Genomic DNA, 19,954 nt, shown 5'->3' on the forward strand with positions numbered 1-19,954 from the left:
TTTTTTTTTTTTAAATAAGATTTTATTTATTAATTTGAGAGAGAGAGAGAGCTCTCCGCCAAGCCAGGGAGCATGATGCAGGGCTCTATCCCAGGACTCCGGGATCATGACCTGAGCCGAAGGCAGACGCTTAACCAACCCAAGCCACCCAGGTGTCCCCTTATGTAGAACTTTGATTCATAAAATAGCTTAAGTTTAAAAGCATATGACCTAGTGTGCTGCTTCTGAAACTTTACTGTGTGTGCACAGCACCCGGAAATCTTGTTAAAATTCGGATTCTGAATGAATAAATCTGGGTCCGAGTCCAAAATGCCGCACTTTGCCAAGCTCCCCCATGGTGTTAAGGCTGCTCCTGGCCCGAGGGCCACACTTTGTGTCACGAGGGCCTAGAGCGGTTCTCCACCGGGACTGCCCATTGGAATTACCTGGGGAGGCCCCACTCCCATAGATTCAGGTGTAATTGGTTGAGGGTGAAGCCTAGGTGGTGGTGGTATTCAAAGATCCCCAGGGACACAGCCAAAGTTGAGAAATACAAGCATAGGGTTAAGACTTAAGTGCTAAATGCACAGAAGGGAAATTCAATTGACTTCCAAACATTGCACTAACGTGTGGTGTGGCTCGGAAAGAAATTTCCTTTCAGCCTCATGAGAGTTCTAAGGGGAATGGCAGTTCAGCTTTTTTTTTTTTTAATAACATTTAGATCATTAAAATCCGCCAGCAAGAATAAGAGAGACATGGATGGTCGGTGCCGTGTCCTAGAGGCTCTGTCCGTGCCATCAGCACACATCTGTGTGGGTCAGTCTGCGTACCAGGGGCCCTGCGGAGCTTCTCAGGGCCACACGGCCAAGGGCAAGTGCAGACCCAGCTTGAGATGGCTGCCCACTTCGGCCCTTGGGGGATCCTGCTCCAGTTTGTACATAGCTATTGGAATGTGACCTAAGGGCCCCAGGACAGGAATGTGCACGCCCTACACCTGCCCTGAGGGATTTACATTCCTGCGGCGATCTTAGGTAAACAGAGGAAGAGCAGGGGGCCCTGGGACCACGCACATTAGCAGAGGAGAGTCGGGTATGGCTCCTTAGAGGAAGTGACATCTCCACTGAGGCCTTCGGAATGACTTGGCTGGGCCCAGGGACCAAGAGTGTATGTCCTAAGCAGAGGCAGCTCTGGAACCAGGATACAGGATAGGAGCTGGTCACGGGGGAGGAAGCAAGGGGGCTGAGCAGGGGCCGGGTCACACGGGCCCTCCGCAGCAGTGGTAAGGAGTTCAGACACTGGGGCACCTGGGTGGCTCAGTCGCTTAAGCGTCTGTCTTCGGCTCAGGTCATGATTTCGTCAGGGTCCTGGGATCGAGTCCTGCATCTGACTCCCTGCTCAGCAGGGAGTCTGCTTCTCCCTCTGCGTGCTGCTCCCCCTGCTTGTGTTCACTCTCTCTCTCTCTCTCTCTTTCTGACAAATAAATAAATAAAATCTATTAAAAAAAAAAAAGAGTTCAGACCTTGTCTTGAAGCTAGTTTGAAGCAGGTAGTGACCTGGTTGGACTTGCACCGAGGATTTAAGCATTCCTGTGGAGGGATGTGGTGGCCCAGACCGTCACGAAGCAAGGGCAGGCCAGGCTGGCCAGGCAGGAACCTGACTCCAACGGCACCTGGTCGGGGTCATGCAGCCTGGTCTTCTGCACTTGACCAGCCCTGCTCCAGGGCCACGCGTGCTACTCTTGCTTGGAAAAACTGTGTGCTATTAAATTGTCATTACTACAAAAGCAAAAGATCAGACCTCTGTTGTTCTTCTGATGTATGATTTTCTCTGTTCAAAACAATATTCCTTGGTGTCAGTCAGATGCGAACTGCTGGGCTGATGGGACATTGAGACCTGCCCAAGTGTGTGCTGATTATTATACGCCAGCCAGACTTTGTGGCCACCAAAATCTCATCTGCCCAATTCCTGCAACAGTAGCTGGCAACAGAGTATTCTGGTACTATTGAAAACCCAGCGCATTTCCTAAAGAACTTTCTGAGAAGAGGCTTGGTGACAAGGTTGAAGGTTCCAATAGATGCACGTGAAAACAGACAAGGTGCAAGGTGTGGCTTCTGCCTGGAGGTGTTTACTGTCAGGCAGGCATAACAACAGGTGCACGAAACAGCATAAAAATAAAGGCAGAGCTATGATCAGTAGGGGCAGATGGTTTTTGTACAAATTGACCATTGAGGGTGGGTAGAGAGTGAAGAGCCATCATCCAAGAGGAGTTCAGGGAGGGCCATCTGGGCAGAAGGTAAACCTAGGGATTGGCTGGGAGAGGGAGGAAAGACGGTCCAGGGGAGGGTCCAGGAGAAGCAAAGCCAGTAGTAAGCTAAGCTCCAGGCGAAATGGCCCGACCTCACTGAAAGGGGCTTTGAACTGAGGGCACAAGTGGGGAAAGCCAGGTCCTCAGAGCAGGCTTCGAGATAGAATCCAGAAGAATACATTCATTCCTATGTGACAGAATCCTAATTAGAGCTGTCCTCCTCACTGCTCACCAGATCCTGCTCCGTACGTAGTTCACTCCTTCCTTCCTTTTGTCCATCCTTGATTCTTCCCTTCCTTCCTTCCTTCTAGATCCTTATCTTTATAATTTGGTAATGTGTTCCCTAAACATCTCATTTTGATTTCCTTAAAACCCCAGTTTTCTAGCAGGCAATGAAGTAGTAGTTTCACCTCCCCTACTTCATGGTTTTGTTTAAATCTTGGACTCTCTCCTTCTGTCATGCTTTATGGTTGGGGTCAATCTCTCCATTCCTCCTGGAACACTGAGCGGGGAGAACTTGGAGAACCGGTTCTGTGGCCTGTTGATTAACTGGACTGCAAGGATGCTGCTGACCAAGGACGTCCTGTTCCTGATACCCCAGTCATTTATTCGTATTAGCATGTCACTTTCTCCAGCTCCGTTTGCTCATTTGAACCACTGGGATCATGATATCTGTGTCTCTACGTGCAAGAATTTAGCAGGATCTTAAAAAGATTCCCCACACATTAGAAAATGTCAAGACATGCAACTATGTTAAAAATCCCGTTGAGACGTGATCCCTATCATTGGAGATTTGGGGTGGGGACAGTTATTTTAGAAAGGACTCAAAATAGTCATTGTAATTTACTCATTGTGTTGAAAACTTGAATGATCAGAATAACTTACATGAAGGGATTTCAGGAACTTGTAAGTCTTCTGGTTATCCTCGATGGTCCTCTGTGAGAGCCTACCCTAAATTGAAAATGAGAGCCTCTTTCTGGTTTCAGATTGCGGAGGGAATGGCGTACATTGAGAGGAAGAACTACATTCACCGAGACCTACGAGCAGCAAACGTTCTGGTCTCTGAGTCACTCATGTGCAAAATTGCAGATTTTGGCCTTGCTCGAGTAATCGAAGATAATGAGTACACAGCAAGGGAAGGTATGTTGTCCCCACCATCTTTACGATCTTTACATGTTTTGTTATTTAGGGGTTTTTGGGTCTGTTTTTTTTGTTGTTGTTGTTGTTGTTTTGGTTTGTTTTTTTTTTTTTACAAAGCAATTATAATAGTCATCCTTAAAAAAAAAGAACCCATTTGGTAAAATGTTCACAATGTACCATAGTTGCTGTTTGTGGGTTTGTTCTAATATTTTGTTTTTAAAAATTATTCTCTTGATTAACTCCACATACTGTTTATAAAGTTTACAGATGTTGTCATTTGTATTTCAATTAAGCAAAGGAAAACAAAAAGACTTGGCAAGTTCAAAATTCTTTGTTTATATTGTATGTTCAAGCTTTTTACCCAAACAATGAAGTACACTGTTCCTAACTATAGAGAAGACATTTGCAACAATAATTCTGTATCCTGTATTCTGGCCTTTTCATTGCAAATTAAAACTTGGAAATTCTCACACACAGAGAAGTAAATGTAATGCACTCCTTTGTAACCACGTTCCATGTTCTACACATATTAAAACACACAGAGAGAGCGCCTGGGTGGCTCAGTCGGTTGAGCATCTGCCTTTGGCTCAGGGCATGATCCCAGGGTCCTGGGATCGAGTCCTGCATCAGGCTCCTTGCTCAGTGGGGAGCTGCTTCTCCCCCTGTTCATACTCTCTCTCTCTCTGACAAATAAGTGAATAAAATCTTTAAAAAGAAATGAAGTGAGGGAGGGAGGGCGGGAGGGAGGAAGGAAAGAAGGAAGATAGATGGCAGCTTGAGAGCATTGTTTTGATTGGTTTAGTGTCTCTTGTGCCCATGATGTTTCAGGCAGTTCTCCTCCTGCCTCAAGATTGTGTTCTCTTAGGTGGGTGACAACTTATCCTCCACAAAAAGGCAGGTGAAGGAAAACAGTCTGAGGAAAGGGAGTGAAAAATAATAACTAAAATGTAGTGAGGAGTTGCAGTATGGCAGGCACTATTCTAAGTGCTTTTCTTTTCTTTTTCTTTTTTTAAAGATTTATTTATTTATTTTAGAGAGAGGGAGAGAGCACAAGGCAGGGAAGGGCAGAGGGAGAGGGAGAGGGAGACTCTCAAGCAGACTCCCCAGTAGGCGTGGAGCCTGACATGGGGCTCGATCCCAGGACCCTGAGATCATGACTGAGCTGAAATCAAGAGCCAGGTGTTTAACTGACTGAGCCATCTAGGTGCCGCTCTAAGTGCTTTTCATACGTTATCTCATTTATGTTTACAATAACCCTATGTAATAAGCCATATCGTTGTTGTTATTATCATCATTCCCACCTTATAGGTGAGGCCACAGAGAGGTTCAGCACCTTCTAAGGTCCCATAGTAAGTGGGAGAGCCAAGAACCAAACCCAGGAGATGTAGCCTCAAAGTTCACCCGCTAGAACGTATTCCACTGGCTCTGTGGAATTGGACAAGACTGGTGCCTCACAAAAATAACTCTTCTTGTGTGAGACAGGTGGCTTGGTGCAGAGAGCATGGGTTCTAGGATTAAATAGTAGCCATTTTTTCAGGGCCACAATAATATTTACCTTTTGTTGGTATTTACCCTCTGCCACGCATGCAGATCACCCCAGTTAACTCTGTCACCAACCTTAGGGAGGTTCTGTCTCCTCATTTTATAGATGAAGGTGCTGAGAAAGCCCAGAGACAGTAAGTGGCTTGCCAGGGTCACACCAAGTTGGAAACAGCAGAACCAGGATTCAGACCAAGATGCACTGTGTGGGACTGACACCCCCTGCCCGCCCCGGTCAGGACCCCTCCTGGAGCCACCTGCCCCACCCCCCACCCTTCCCCCTGCCGCTGCCCAGCCATGTAGGGTCAATTCCCAGAACGTGCAACAGTGAGTGCCCTGCACACCCTACCTAGCTGTTCTGTGAGGCTTTCTGCTATCTTTATGATCTTGTTCAGGTTTCCAGTCTGGGTCTGACCCCACAAGAAATTCTAAAGCAAAGACCTAAGAAAAGCAAACAGGTTTAAAATCTTTTAAAATGGTGGGTGGGAACCCCTAGACTTTCCAGGATATAGGGATCACATTCTGTGCCTGAGTCCCTACTTTCCTCGAGGTGTCCCTGCAAGTTACCCCCGAGCCAGGTTTGTCCCTTAGCCTCTCCAGCTCCCCGTGAGAATCCCAGTGGCATTACTGTCTCTCTCTGGGCAGATCACGGTGCTACCCAGTTCCTAGAACTAGTAATGTTTGGGCTGAGCAAATGAAAGCAGGAGACCTTAACATTTGGAGTAGTATTTAAAATCCCAGTTGATATGGGCTTACAGAGATTTGTCCACAAGAATGTGAGCATCAGGAGCTATTTATATCCCATATAAACACAGTTTGGGTTCGTTGGAGAACATTTGAACTGAAGATGTATGCTTTAGAGGCTGCTGTTGGGGGACAAATACACAAGCTAAGAACAAACACATTTACATTCTGTGTCATGTTCTTTTGTTTAAAGCGGGCTCGTTATGATGTCTCTGGGAGGATACACAGGAAACCTTGCTTCTCACAAGAGGAATGCCCGAAAGGGAAACAGGGGAGGGAGGCAGCTATTTTCAGTATAACATTTTTGTACCATCTCTGTTGTGTACTATGTGCATGCATTACCTATTCAAAAGAAATAGTTAAAATTTTCCCCAAAAGAAGGAACGTATGAAGGCGACGTGCCCATGACTTTTTTGTTTCAGCTCAGAGGCCCAAGTAAGACATGTCTTCTCCCTTAGGTGCCAAATTCCCCATTAAGTGGACAGCTCCGGAAGCAATCAACTTCGGATGCTTCACGATTAAGTCTGATGTGTGGTCCTTTGGAATTCTCCTGTATGAGATCGTCACCTATGGGAAAATTCCCTACCCAGGTACCGTTTCCTTACCTATTTCCATTCAAGGGGTCTGTATGAGAAAAAAAGCCAAATGGTAGGAGGCATAAAAACATAAACCCATATCCAAAAGCTAAGAATAAGCCCTTTGTTCTAGATGATGATTTGGGGTGGAAAGTGTTCTAAAAATGCTTAGACACTTCTCTGCCTTCTTATTTGATTGCGTGCATCTTCTTTTCTCCCCCCCCGCCCCCCAGCAACGAATTCCACCTCTTAGTGCCTAGAAGGTACTGGCACCATCACGGGTGTTGCAGATATGAGGACGGAGTAGAAGGTTAGACACAGGTGCTCCTCCGAAGCAGTGCACCTGATGGAGGAGGGAAGAGACACAGGAATGAGGATTCGCGGTGCTTTTGCGTTAGTTTTGAAACAGATTTGTATCAAGTACTTCGGAACCTCTGCCTCTTTGGGAAATAACCACCTCTGTTTATCAGTGAAAGATCTTTCTGATCTGTAACTTACTGAATGTGAGGACATCCATTCGGTGTGTCTAGATTCCTAACACCGAAAGCCCTTGGAGCCAGATCGCACCAGCCTTCCCTTTAACTGAGATCGCAGCCTGAATGTGCAAGAAGGATTTCTCCCAAAGCCTTCACGTTAATGTTAGGCTTTTTACAAAATCGATGGATATGATGAATTTAAAATTAAATCTTTAATGTTTAAATCATTCCCTCATTGGAAAACCATCTGAGGGTGCCGGGCACCCCCGAGGGGCCCCGACACAGCAGTCACAGCTCCTGCGTTTGCGAGCTGATATTCTAGCAGGAAGAGACTGATAACAGGCGACAGACAGACTGTCAGGTGGCGCAGCGCCCTGTGGAGTGGGTTAAAGATTAGCAAGGAGGAGGAGGAGGAAGGTTGCTGGTTTTATACTGTGATCCTGGTAGCAGCAGGTTTGAGGAGGAAGCCCCAGGGCTGTCTGGGGGGCTGAGCGTCCCATAGAGGAAGCAGGCACTGTATGGGATCCCGAAGCCCCGTGGTTTGGGTCTCCATGAGAATTTGCTGGATGAATGAATGACGTGTTTAAGCCATTTAACATCTAGATAAACACCATACTATGGATGAGAAAAACTTGTGGACAGAGCCGCAGTGTGGCCTTCATGCTCCTCATCACCCTCTGCTGTTTGGAGGGGCTATAGGGAAGTCAGGGACCAGGGGCAGGGAGCCTTAAGGTGGTGCCTACGCAGCGGGCTGACTGTCCCACGAAATCCCGCTTGTCCTAACATTTCGTAATCTGACTGCCACTCTGCTGCAGATGCTGAAGTGAATGAAAACATCACTGGAAAAAAGGGGAAATAGAGAAAAAGGAATATTTTCTTGATCAATCCTGGTATCTGACATTATGTATCTATATCTATAATCTATCTCTATATCTGTAAAATAGGGAAAATATTTCTTGATCAATCCTGATATCTGGTATTATGCATCCATGTCTATGATCTGTATCTATCTACAAAGAAAGGTTGTCTATTCAGATTATATATATGATCTGATATCTGATCAAATGAACATTTAACGTCATCAAACGATCTGTGATATGTCTGGCGTGCTCCAGAAAGACGTGCAGACGATGCCCGTGAGGTTCAGAGAAGGGACTCTTGCCCAGAACTGAATCACTCGCCCCTGGCAGAGCTCCTTCTGAACCCCAGGCCCGTGCGCCTCCCAAAACCCTTGTTCTCATCCACTATGCTCAATGTCCAGGATTTAAAAATGTTTAGGATAAAACAATCGTTTAAAAAAAAAAAGCAGTAGAAAAATGGTAAAAAAAAAATAAAATAAAATAAAGTATAAAATAAAATAAGAATACAGTAGGACCAACCAGGAAGCACTGACCGGTCTACTCCCCAGGTAGCTTGTCCGCTGTAAGGACGGCAGATGCAAGAGATACCATCAGGAGTTCTGGATTGATGATGTATTCCGGTCATGAGAGTTGTACATGAGGAGAGCCTCTAGCATTAGGAGATGCGAACAGAACTGAACAATCCTATTTACATAAATATCGGAGGACTTGATTCACAGGTAGCACAGAAATCGGTGCACATCGCCAACAGGGGCCATGTCCATCACTGTTATAAAACAGCTTGTGGGAGAGACCCCATGGATAATTGAGTTATCCGGGCATATTTTCTTTACCCAGAAGAGTGCTGGATATGTTAAGTTTGGGTCTTTTTTAAGTGGTTTAGAAACCATATGCCTAGCTTTGCAAAATAATGGGAATAAGACAAAGGAGGGGACAAAACAAAGAGGAAATAAGGAAGTCAAATATAAAGTGAACTTGTATTTTTTAAAAGAAATGAAAGACTAAAAGATGAAATATACCAAAATGTTACTACTGTCCTTGGGCAATAAAATGATAGATTATAATTTTCTTTGTGATAAGCTTCTGAAGTTTCCAATTTTTATTTTTTCTCATTTTTTAAAAATCACGTCTTTATTAAATATTTCAGTGCTTGTTTATGTAATATACATGCATCAAAAAATCAGGTAGTACGAAAAGACTTCTAATGAACAATTGCCCCCCTGGCTTCATGCTCCTCAAAGGCATTTACTTTCAGGAATTTTAGCTATTTATTCTAATATTTGTTGCTCAGAATTCAAAATATTATACTATTATCTCTTAAGTAAAAAATTTTCCCCATTTTACTTATCATTAAGGTAAGTTAGATCCCATGGTTCTAACTCAAAAGATACAAAAAGTATATGGTAGACATCACGTGGCTTTCTTTCATTCCTCATCTCCAGCCACCCCACCTTCCCCTTGCCCCCACTGGAACCATTATTAATCAATTTCTGGTGAATTGAACAGAGACTTTCTAGAAATATCCATGGAGATACCATTAGAGGTGTACCAAATACACATATTGTTGGCTGGGTGCCAAAACTGATATCACCAACAGAGAGCAAACTTCTGGGAATAAGAGAGTAAAATACACAGTTTTGTCAGTAAAAGTTACCTATCAAAATTCTAGTAGTCAAATACTAAATATGGGGCAGTAGAGGGTAGGAGTGTCATTTCCCACTTTGCAGTCCTTTGTGTTGAAATAGATTCGTTGAACAGGCACATCTAATATCACGAACTTCTGTGCACACCAAATGTAATTCAGGAAAAGTCTTTTTCTTAACACGTTTTTTAGAAAGAGGCCTTGCACCTGTCAATCATAATTTGGGCAAATGCCCCAAATCCTTTGTCTTCAACTACTGTTAGTCAAAAATTTCAACAGTCAAAACTGTTGAGTTTTAAAATGTTTAGCCCCCCACCCCCCACCCCTGCAAGCTCAAAGCAATGAGGAATCCTTTCCTTCAAGCCTTCTCTTGTTCTCACTGATGAGTGAGCACTGGATGAGTAGAGACAGTTTATCATGGTTGCTGCTGTACATGACTTTGGAGTTGGTCCTCATGAAAATTTGAGGCATCAGAGTTGGTATTCTGCTTCTAATTCATACTAGGACTTTTCCCAAATAGGACTTCTTCTTGAGAGACTCATGACCTACATAAAATTAAATCAATAAGGAAGTACCATTATCAAATTTGCTTATGTTATGAGTGCTATATGCCAGCCCTTTCACCTAGAATTTTAAACAAATTCCTCCCCTGGATCTGGCTTCTTGTGTGGCTGGGCCAAAGCAGATCGCTTCTGAATCCTGTCCTGTGTCTTGGATCCCATTTCTTCTATGGAAGAACTCAGCATCTCTCTCTATCCCTGAAATTTCGCTGGTCGTTGTTACGTTAGGCTGGGCACTTGTTTTGTCCCTTCTGTTGGAAACTTGTAGCCATGAATTCTGGGAAGTCTTCACTATAGCCTCCTTGGAAATGTTCTCCTCTCCACTTTCTGTTCTCTTTCTGAGTCACATGCTGGAAGGTGGGAGACTCTCTGAGTCTCCTGTCTGCTCTTCTGTTTCTGTCACTCTGTCCTTGAGCACTGCTCATCCCCTCACCCTTCCATTGATGAGATATGTCTTATGAGAATGAGGGTCTGTGGGTGGTCCAGGCATCCTTGTTAGCGCCCTCCTGGGTCAGCATCTTCAGGTCTGTTCTCTGGGACCCTCAAGTTTCCTCAGAAGAGAATCTTCCAGGTCCTGCCTGTGGGGGACCAGCCTGGCCATCAGCATTCTGGGGGTGCCCTGGGGAGAGGGCATTGGTGTCTTTCGTTGTTGTCATTGTATTTTTTTTTATTGTGGTAAAATATACACAGAATAAACTTTACCATGTTAACCGCATTCAAGTGTACGATTCAGTAGCAGTAAGTATATTCACATTGGTGTGCAACCATCCCCACCCTTCGTTTCCACAATTTTTTCATCATCCCAAGCTTAAACTATAACCATTAATCAATAACTCCCTGTTGCCCTACCCTCCAGCCCCTGATAATCTCTATTTTACTTTCTGTCTGTGTGAATTTGACAACTCTAGGTAGCTCCTGTAAGTGGAATCATATAGTATTTGTCCCTTTGTGTCTGGTTTTTGTCTCTGAAGGCTGTGTTGTGTCCTCAAGGTTCGTTCAGGTTGTGGCGTGTGTCAGAAGGGCCTCATTTTTCCATCTTGAGCCTTTCTCCTCACTCCTGATCTTTCATCCCACACTTGACCCCACCCCCACTGGCATTCCTGAGCGTGGGGCTTGTCTCCTGCGGTTTCCTCAGCGTTCACCTGGGGCACCTGCCAGGCGGGTTCCAGGTATAGTCTGTCTGCAACAACCAACCTCTCCCTTCATGTGTGCGGTGACTCCATGGGGACCCTTTCCAGGGCATGGCGGGGTGAAACATCCTGCCTGTTGCTGGTTTCTCTCTCTTGTCGGCACTTCGGTTTCACGTCCCTCCTCTTGGCTCAGCCCACTTCTGCCTCTGCGTGACAGAGGTTTCATCAAAGATGGAGTTTAAGTTTCTGTTTCTTGTTCTCTTTTTGTTTTAGGATGAATTAAAGGGGGCAAAGGAGGTGGGGCCAAAGACCCTTACCTCACTAGCTTAAAAGCAAACCATAATAATGTTCATATATGAATTTTCTAAAGAAAATAGAGGGGATCTTTGTGGTTGGGGGTTTGTTTTGCTTTGCTCTTACAGAGATAAAGGAGGCTTGAAAATGACAAAATTTTCTGAAGCGTCCTGTCTTTCCTGGCTGGTTCTTCCCAGACATGTCCAGCATCTTAATAGCATGTGTAAATTGGAATCAGGGAACTCATCTGCTATAAATGCTCACTTTGATCACAGGCAGTGCTCAAAACAACAACGAAAACAATCGACTTTTTGGAAGTATTACCGGGTGGAAGACTGTGGTCTCATGGCAGCCGCTACTTCCTTGCTCACACACACAAGAGGGCCCCTTGTCTGTTCTCTGCTGGACTGCATTTTTCTCCTTCCTGTCTTCCTTCACCAAGTTCTAGTCTCTGCTAATTCCTACCCACTCCAGATTTCACTTCCTGCTCCCCACCCACCTCCCTCTCCTGAGGGGGATCCTCCCCCATTGGGCTGTGAGCCGTTTGTGGACAAGACTCGGTCTTAAACAGTCTTTGTATCTCTCAGAGCTTAGTGTTAGCTCATGTCCCATAGTAAGCACACAAATGCTTGTGGAGAGAATGGAGGATGGAATATGAAACTGCTTGCTTTTATGATCACCGGCCAGTGGGCGTTTGCTTTCTTTAACCTAGCAACAGAGCAATGACCAAAGATCAGGTTTAATCTTAGGGTCTGGTTGAGATCTCCCTCCCCCTCTCTTTCTTTCTTCCACATGACTTGTCACTTAATAGCCTTATTTTGCTTGTTGATTTACTCGTGCATTCAGATTTCTTTCTTTCTAGTCCTCTTACCAAGTCAGATTCCCCCAGGCAGGATGGAGCACACCTGGCCTTTATCTGCATCATGGAGAGTCCTGCAGAGTTAGGAAAACATATGAGAACTAGGAAGGAAAAATCTGCAGTGGGACAAAGTGGGGGGGGGTGGCTAGAAAGTCTTCTCTTCTGTGGGCATGTTCTGACCTTTCATTCAGCTGGGGGTTCTCAACGCAGAAAGTGAAAGAGATATTCCTGAGAGGTTGGCCATCCAGCGTTTCTATCATTCCGAATGTTAGTCCTCCTCCCAGGGTCCCAGAGCTTCACCCAAGGCCCATGTAGAAGCAAATACAGGGATTTCATCTGAAATTTATCCAAGTGAGCAGGGTTAGTGATGAGCCAGAGCAATGCTGAAACCACATACTTTCTGGAGACTGGAACCCCAAATGAAGAAAGGGCTGGAAATTGGTCTCTTGGCTCCAAGAGAATGAATTGAAGTCTTTCTGTTAGAACATTCCAATTACACAAATATTTGAAGATTGTGTTTCAGAAGACTTGAGCAAAATTAATTCACTGTGTAAAGAACTTTCAAGAGATCTTAGCGTCCATAAAGTTTGCTTGGAACTTTCCATTTCAAAAAACAAGGACTCTTCCAAGACAGAAGTAATCATGTCTTCTTTCAAGGGTTTAAATCCAGGCAGGGCCTTCAGTCACTGTGTTTTTAGAAAAAGAAAGGTTAGTTAAGGGCAGAGGAGTTCGAAGATCATGACCCATGGTAAGACATAAACAGAAACCCCACTCCACAAATAGAACCAAAGTTTCACAAAATCCACACTAACTTTTACTATGTATGGTGCGTTCTGATCTTTGCTGTGTCATTCTGTTGTGATTTATTTTAAAAAATACTGGTAGCTCCCTAAAAAAAAAAAAAAAAAAAAAAATCAATTTGTCAATCTCAAATGGGTAGCAACCCAGAATTTGAGAAACACCGATTAGAAGATAAGTTCAAAAAAAGGCTCTGTTTCAAATCTAGTAAAAGACATTTGACTTCTAGTGTCTTTTAGAATCTTCCCAGTGTCCACCAATGGTAAAAATCTATGGTTGTGGAGAGGAAATTGGATGTGATAAATGGAATTCCTCATGTGCCAGGCATCTGACATATTCTGCCTGAAAATACACTGCATGAAATACCTTTTCCCTACAGAACGCGGCATCCACAAAACAGGCAAAACATGCAGACGGGGACAGGCCCTGATAAACCGCTAAGTGAGCGCCCCCCTCTATCCCATTTTATTTTTTTTTTTTAAGATTTTATTTATTTATTTGACAGAGATGGAGACAGCCAGCAAGAGAGGGAACACAAGCAGGGGGAGTGGGAGAGGAAGAAGCAGGCTCATAGCGGAAGAGCCTGATGTGGGGCTCGATCCCATAACGCCGGGATCACGCCCTGAGCCGAAGGCAGACGCTCAACCGCTGTGCCACCCAGGCGCCCCCCTCTATCCCATTTTAATCGTGGAGGAAAATGTTCTTTGTTTTTCCTCAAAGCTGCTCTTAGTATCAAAGACTGATATTTCAGCTCCTGAACTACCCTGAGTCATTTGACTACATTAAAAGCCACCCTTCATTACCAGTCCTGTTGTAGAGCCCAGTAGGAATAATGAACACCCCACCTGCTTCACTGGACGTTGAGAACACGCATATTCCAGTGTCAGTGCGAGTTCTGACTCTGGCCTGTACTGAAGACTTTGTAGGGGACACTTGAATGATGGGACATAATCCATTGGACTAGCTGTTAAGGATTTTGACTTCTTCCAGTAAACTTACAGGGAAAAGCTGATTTTTAAAAACACGTATATTGGTAAGAGATAATGTACGTGAAGATGATTTTTTGGTATATGTATTACAGGTAGAAGCTGAAAGCAATACTACAAATGACATTGAGATTGGGTTGAGTAGTTCATTGAAGGATCAGTCAAGTGCACTATCCCTCTGCTGTTAAAAAGAACTTGCTCTCTCTTCTACTTCCGTTAGCCTGTTTTCACTCGGGCAAACTGAATACTGTCTTGATCCCCTTCGTACTAAAATTTACATTATTTAGTTGCTCACAGAAATCTTCTTAGCCTCCCTCTCTGTTTGTGAGGGCTCCTGTAACAAAATGTCACAGACTGAATAGTTCAAATTACTTTTCTCACGGTTTTGGAGGCCAGACGTCTGCGACAAGGTGTGGGCAGGTTTGTCTTTTCCTGAGGCTCCTCGTTGGCCTCTAAATGGCCACCTCCTCGTTGTGTCTTCACACAGGCATTACCTCAGTGCCCACACAATGCCCACACATCCTAGGTCTCTGTGTCCTAATCTCTTCTTCCAAGGACATCAGTCAGATTGGGTTAGGCCCCACCCTCAAGGCCTCATTTTAACTTGAATACCTCTTTAAAAATCCTGTCTCTATAGGCAGTCACGTTCTTTTTTTTTTTTTCAAGTACCAGTCATCTTTTATTGGATGCTAATTCTGAATTAGGATATGAAAGGATTCAAGGGTGCCAGGCAAAGGTCACGTTCTGGAATGCCAGATGTGCCTCCACACTGGGCCCTCTTCAGTGGTACTTGCATAGCCGCTGGTGTTTGAGTTCCTTGTAACAAGGACAGTAGTTGAAGAGCATGTAAGCTGCCAGCACCATAGCAACGCCCCCTCTCTTCACATTGACATACTTGTTGTGATACCGGTAGTAACCTCTTTGAAATGCTCCGGCAGTGCCCTTAGGGGTGAAATCCCGCATCAGTATCCAGCTAGGCAGCTCTCCTAGTTTCACATCCATGAGCTTCTTCTCCTTCACTGGTACTACTGACGCCATTTTGGAGTCCTGGGTGTCCGCTCTGTCGGGCCGCGGAAGGACTCTAAGCAGTCACATTCTGAGGCTCGGGACTGAGGAGTTCAGGAGTTCTGAGGACTTCAACATATGAATGTATTTGGGCGGGGCCACAATTCAGCCCATAACCACCTCTAAGGCTTGCTTCAAGAAAGGGATGCAGGACGGGGCTCCTGGGTGGCTCAGTCAGTCGGTTAAGCGTCTGCCTTTGGCTCTGGCCCTGATCTCAGGGTCCTCGGATCGAGCCCCGCGTTGGGGAGTCTGCTTCTCCCTCTCAATCTCCCTCTGTGCTTGCTCTCTCTCACCCTCTCTCTCTCTCTCAAATAAATAAAATTTTTAAAAAAGAAGAAGAAGAATGGATGCGGGATGTGGGGAGCAGAAAGACCACTGCAGTGCTCGACCCTGGGTCAGGTTTCTCAATGGTACCTTTCTTTTGCTTTAGGGAGAACTAATGCCGACGTGATGACCGCCCTGTCCCAGGGCTACAGGATGCCCCGCATGGAGAACTGCCCAGATGAGCTCTATGACATCATGAAAATGTGCTGGAAGGAAAAGGCAGAAGAGAGGCCAACGTTTGATTACTTGCAGAGCGTCCTGGATGATTTCTACACTGCCACAGAAGGGCAGTATCAGCAGCAGCCTTAATGCACAGGGAGACTCATGGCCATTTTTGCCTCCTGCAAAAAGAAAACAGGACAATCAGTGGTTGCAGGACAATCTCCTGCACTGGGGTCATCCACCGTCCCTGCTTCCTGAAAGTGAGGCTAGGTTACTCAGGAAGAACACTCTCGACATGGAAGAAAAGTATTCTCGTTCTCATTGGCTGATGCACCTGGTTGCCGCTTGGACTGCTCCCAGCTGGCAATCTTGCTTTGCTAGACCAACATCTGCAGACAGCCGTCTGAGAAGAGAACACCTGTTCTGTCCAAAATGCGCCCACTCTGGCCTCTTGTTTACAGCTCCATGTGTGACTCCGAGGTTCAGAGGCCACTGCAATGAATCTCAAATAGTAACAGACTTAAACTCATTTATAAAAGTAAAGTAACCAGATGCATATCATGACCCTTCTTTGCATTTTCTCTATGCTTTGGCTTATCTGTTAAAAAATTACTAATCCAATCTGTTAAATTTTGCAGGTGAAGTCCGAAGGTTACAATGGTCTCTCCCAGGTTTCAGTGAGGTTCCCCTCCCCCTAAAATCTGAGACTGTTAAACATTTTCCTTCCGTGGAGACTGCTCAGAACCCCCAGACATGAAACAGAGCAGCCACAATGCTCTTCTGGTCTGTCCCTGTGGAAATATCCCTTGTAAGCGTGCGGAGCGGCTGTGTGTCCCCACGTGGACCCCGCCGACGGCCAGGGCTGGCCCAGACCTCTCAGGAAAGGGACAAGGGCCTCAGGAACTGCTCTGCCCTAAGAAGGAATATTTTTAACAGTCCAGCTTTTCAGTTCCACAATTTCCTATATGGAGACTCTTTTGACAACGTACTTTGGGACAGTAATAAGATTCTAATCCCTGCAGGGCCTTATAGGGCCTTATAAAACATAAGAATGTTCTTTATTGCTTCCAATGATTTGAACATTATTTTAATGATGAAATGTTAATTTTAATTGCACTTGAGAAAAGTAAAAACGCCATCTTTGGGTCTATTTTTGTGATTCAGCAATCTTTTCTAAATTGTGTAAGGTGTGTGTGAGACTATTTATACAAGGATATGAAAGCAGAGTAAGTGGCTGAGGAGGCTCAAAAGGGCCCCCGTAGCAAGGGATACGAGAGGTTTTGTTTACTAAATTTTTCTACTGTAAGCTTTGAATAGAAAATGCTATATCACCCCGTTTCACTTATGCTCTTGTGTATATACCTAATATTTCTATTTTTTGATTTTATTTTAATACACCTGGCCCAATAACATCTCGAGCTTTTTCCTTGTGTTAAACATTTCCAATTATCATCATTGTAAAACTAAGTGCCATTTGTGGAGGGAGGGGGATGAGAGGGGATTCCATATAGTTATTTTTTTTTTTTAACATTTTATTTATTTATTTGACAGAGACAGCCAGCGAGAGAGGGAACACAAGCAGGGGGAGTGGGAGAGGAAGAAGCAGGCTCATAGCGGAGGAGCCTGATGTGGGGCTCGATCCCAGAACACCAGGATCACACCCTGAGCCGAAGGCAGACGCTTAACCGCTGTGCCACCCAGGCGCCCCGGATTCCATATAGTTCTATCATTTAAAGAACTTGTACAAGTTCTCCATCCTTTGAGCAAAAAAAAAGAAAAAAAGGGGAAAAAAAATGAAAACCCCGGAGTTGACAGCCTGGATATCCCTTAATAGGGCCAAATAGGATTTGTTTTCAAATAGGCTTAGCAGGCATCACTAGAATTTCATTTTAGGTGTGTTGCCCAGGTGTTGGGTACCTAGGGGAAGGGATAAAATATACTTCTGTTCCCTAAATTTTAACCTATTTTCCTGTGCATATTTTTTAATGTCCTTCCTAAAATATTCTAAAGTTTTTAATTCACAAGAGCCACACTCGCAAAGTGGACTTTTATCGCCATATAATGTCTGCACCGCTGATGACTTGATTCACAACGGTCCGTCTTCTGCATACACCTGCCTGTTCACATTTCATTTCAGAATCACACATATGGTCCAGCATGTTATGTGGTTTTGAGAAAGTGTAAAGAATCCCGAGGGCAAAAAGAAGTCTCTAGAAAATTAGTAAGTTTGTCTTCACCTTGTTTTTCTTCTCTTGATTCTGCTTCCTTTTGCCATTTTACATTCAACTTTCTCTCTCAATCAAGTCTGTGAGCCTTTCCTCCGGCACCTTGGGCCTCGTCACTCCCTTTCAGAATCTGCTCCAGCCACGTCATACTCAATGGACAGGGAGCTCAGTGTCTTCCCTTGTCAGGAAGATTCCAGCTTCCTCATGACTGGCAGGCAGAAAGAGGGGCTGAGTAGGTGTTTGTGTCATGATAGGGTCTCCGGTGGGGTGCAGAATGCCTGGTATCATCACACCCGCGATCGTTGTCAAGGACTTGAAACATTGAATGGCCACTCCTCTGCCCCGCGGACCTGCCTTCGTGGTTCTGCAGTGAAGAATTTGTGTCACCACTCGAAAAGCTTGGTGGATATACTGTGTGCCCAGGCTTGAGAGTCACTCCCTCGCTTTGACCCAATATTGCAAAGTTAACTGCTCACAGGAAGGACAGCCCTCTTTCCTTAGATGGTTTAATTGCCCCAAGGGAATGAGGAGTCCAGGAGGAAGGAAAAGGAAAAAGTTGCCTTTTTCCTTAAAACAGCCCTGGAGCTCACTGAATCTGAGGTAAAACAGCCTTGGCATTGGTGTTCTCAGTAGAAGGGATGCTCCGTGGACCCTCCAGGCAGACCTCCCTGGTTCTGTCGGAATCGCACTGGAAAAGCCTACTGCCCATGCCTTCTCCCAGGGAAGATACTATACTGCAGAATCCTCGATTCCTGTCCCCAAAGTGAGGCCAGTAAAAGAAGGGACTGTACTTATTTACTTACACAGTAGGATAGATCGAGGGCACTGAAATGTTAGGTTTAAGCTCATTTCCAGTGTTGCGTGTGGTGATGGCTCTCCTCTCCTCGAACACTCTGCATCATAGGGGCAAGCCGCCGAAAGGCAGTGGGCACTGCACACCAGCATCTGGTGCGCTGGGCTGAAGTGAAGCCGCCGCTCCTCCGGCCGAGCTCCGCAGCCTTCACCATCGTAACTCCACCCTCCACGGCCAGTTAGTTTCTTGCGTGCTCAGAGGAGATCACACCCCCACCTCTCCTCTCGTGTCTGTTTTCGACCTCTGCCTAGTTGAATGGACATTCCAGTTCTCTATCTGCCACATTTTGACGACCTGAAGTTACTGGGTTAAGGGAAGATGAGCCTTGCCGTTCTAACTTACACCCACCACGAAGCTAACTTACACCCACCATTTGCTCAGTGCTCTCTTTTGCACTTTGTAAAACGTACCTGTAACGCACACCACAACCCTTGAAGGTATGGCCAATGCTATGACTTCCTTCGTGGCTGAAAAATCAGATGTAATTTTAATTTTGGAAAACAAGTCATGCAAGAATTCAACTCACCACTCACACCTTTGAAAAAGACAATTTGTGAGACGACACTTTGTTTTCCTCTTTTCTTTTCTTTCCTTTTACAGTAATCTTTGTGCCCATTGTGGAGCTCAAACTCATGACCCCGAGATCAAGATTGCATTCTCTACTGACTGAGCCAGCCGGGCACCCTGAGACTACACTTTCGAATAAAATGCTTTGATAACATTTATGCTTCATTTTATAACATGAAGTTGTATGGAATGGATAAAGTTTTATTCCAGAAAGTTCTTAATGTGACAGATGTATAGGAGGAAAGCCTTCCGATTTAATTTCCTGTGTTTTTATGAATCTAAATACTTCAGGTAGAAGTGAGTGCCAAAAGCATCACCAGGTTCCCAAGATGGTCACCATGTGATCTTGGGGATTTCACTTACATGTGGAAATAATAGGGGCAGTCTTGGTGGCCTCCATCTCTAGGTTGTTGGAAAGATTAGTCAGAAATAATCGGGATTGGGCAGTGTTCAATATTAGCACAGAACTTCTTGAATCAAAGGTGGCTTTATTTACCCACTCAAAGTAGATACCATGTCACAAAACAGGAAAATAATACACGAATTGGTTTTTTTTACACTTATTTGGGCTTGGACAAAAGCCCTTGGTCCCTCATCTGCTATCCTTAAGGTGAAATCTGTTTTTGATTTCAGATTTGATTTTGTTTTTTATTTAAAAGGTTAATGCAATGAGGCGCCTGGGTGACTCAGGGGGTTAAGCGTCAGTCTTCAACTCAGGTCATGATCCCAGGGTCCTAGGATCGAGTCTTGCATTGGGTTCCCTGCTCTGTGGGGAGTCTGCTTCTCCCTCTACCTTCCACCCTGCTCGAGATCTCTCTCTCAAATAAATAAATAAAATCTTTTTTAAAAGGTTGATGCAATAAACACATTG

The 19,954-nt window shown here is 44.9% G+C and overlaps 2 protein-coding genes across 5 annotated transcripts in view; one reads left to right on the forward strand and one right to left on the reverse strand.

Moving 5' to 3' along the window:
- LYN (LYN proto-oncogene, Src family tyrosine kinase) overlaps positions 1-16,588 on the forward strand; it is a 117,353-nt gene extending 100,765 nt beyond the window's left edge. For all 4 annotated transcript variants that reach the window (XM_040625726.1, XM_040625727.1, XM_008706702.2 and 1 more), the window contains exons 11-13: positions 3,271-3,424; positions 6,166-6,297; positions 15,383-16,588. In XM_040625726.1, coding sequence (XP_040481660.1) covers positions 3,271-3,424; positions 6,166-6,297; positions 15,383-15,585 — 489 coding nt within the window. In that variant the 3' untranslated portion in view covers positions 15,586-16,588. The remainder of the gene's footprint in view (positions 1-3,270; positions 3,425-6,165; positions 6,298-15,382) is intronic.
- Positions 14,537-15,132, reverse strand: LOC103677437 (ATP synthase subunit f, mitochondrial-like). The gene has a single exon (XM_040625728.1). The coding sequence runs from the start codon at positions 14,923-14,925 to the stop codon at positions 14,668-14,670; it is 258 nt and encodes an 85-aa protein (XP_040481662.1). The 5' UTR covers positions 14,926-15,132; the 3' UTR covers positions 14,537-14,667.
- Positions 16,589-19,954: the final 3,366 nt, after the last annotated feature.

Source organism: Ursus maritimus, unplaced genomic scaffold, assembly GCF_017311325.1.
Source record: "Ursus maritimus isolate PB19 unplaced genomic scaffold, ASM1731132v1 scaffold_9, whole genome shotgun sequence".
NCBI lineage: Eukaryota > Metazoa > Chordata > Mammalia > Carnivora > Ursidae > Ursus > Ursus maritimus.

What these genes read in the sequence shown, in the direction of transcription:
- LOC103677437 (XM_040625728.1), bottom strand. Translation starts at nt 14,925, where the DNA reads ATGGCGTCAGTAGTACCAGTGAAGGAGAAGAAGCTCATGGATGTGAAA.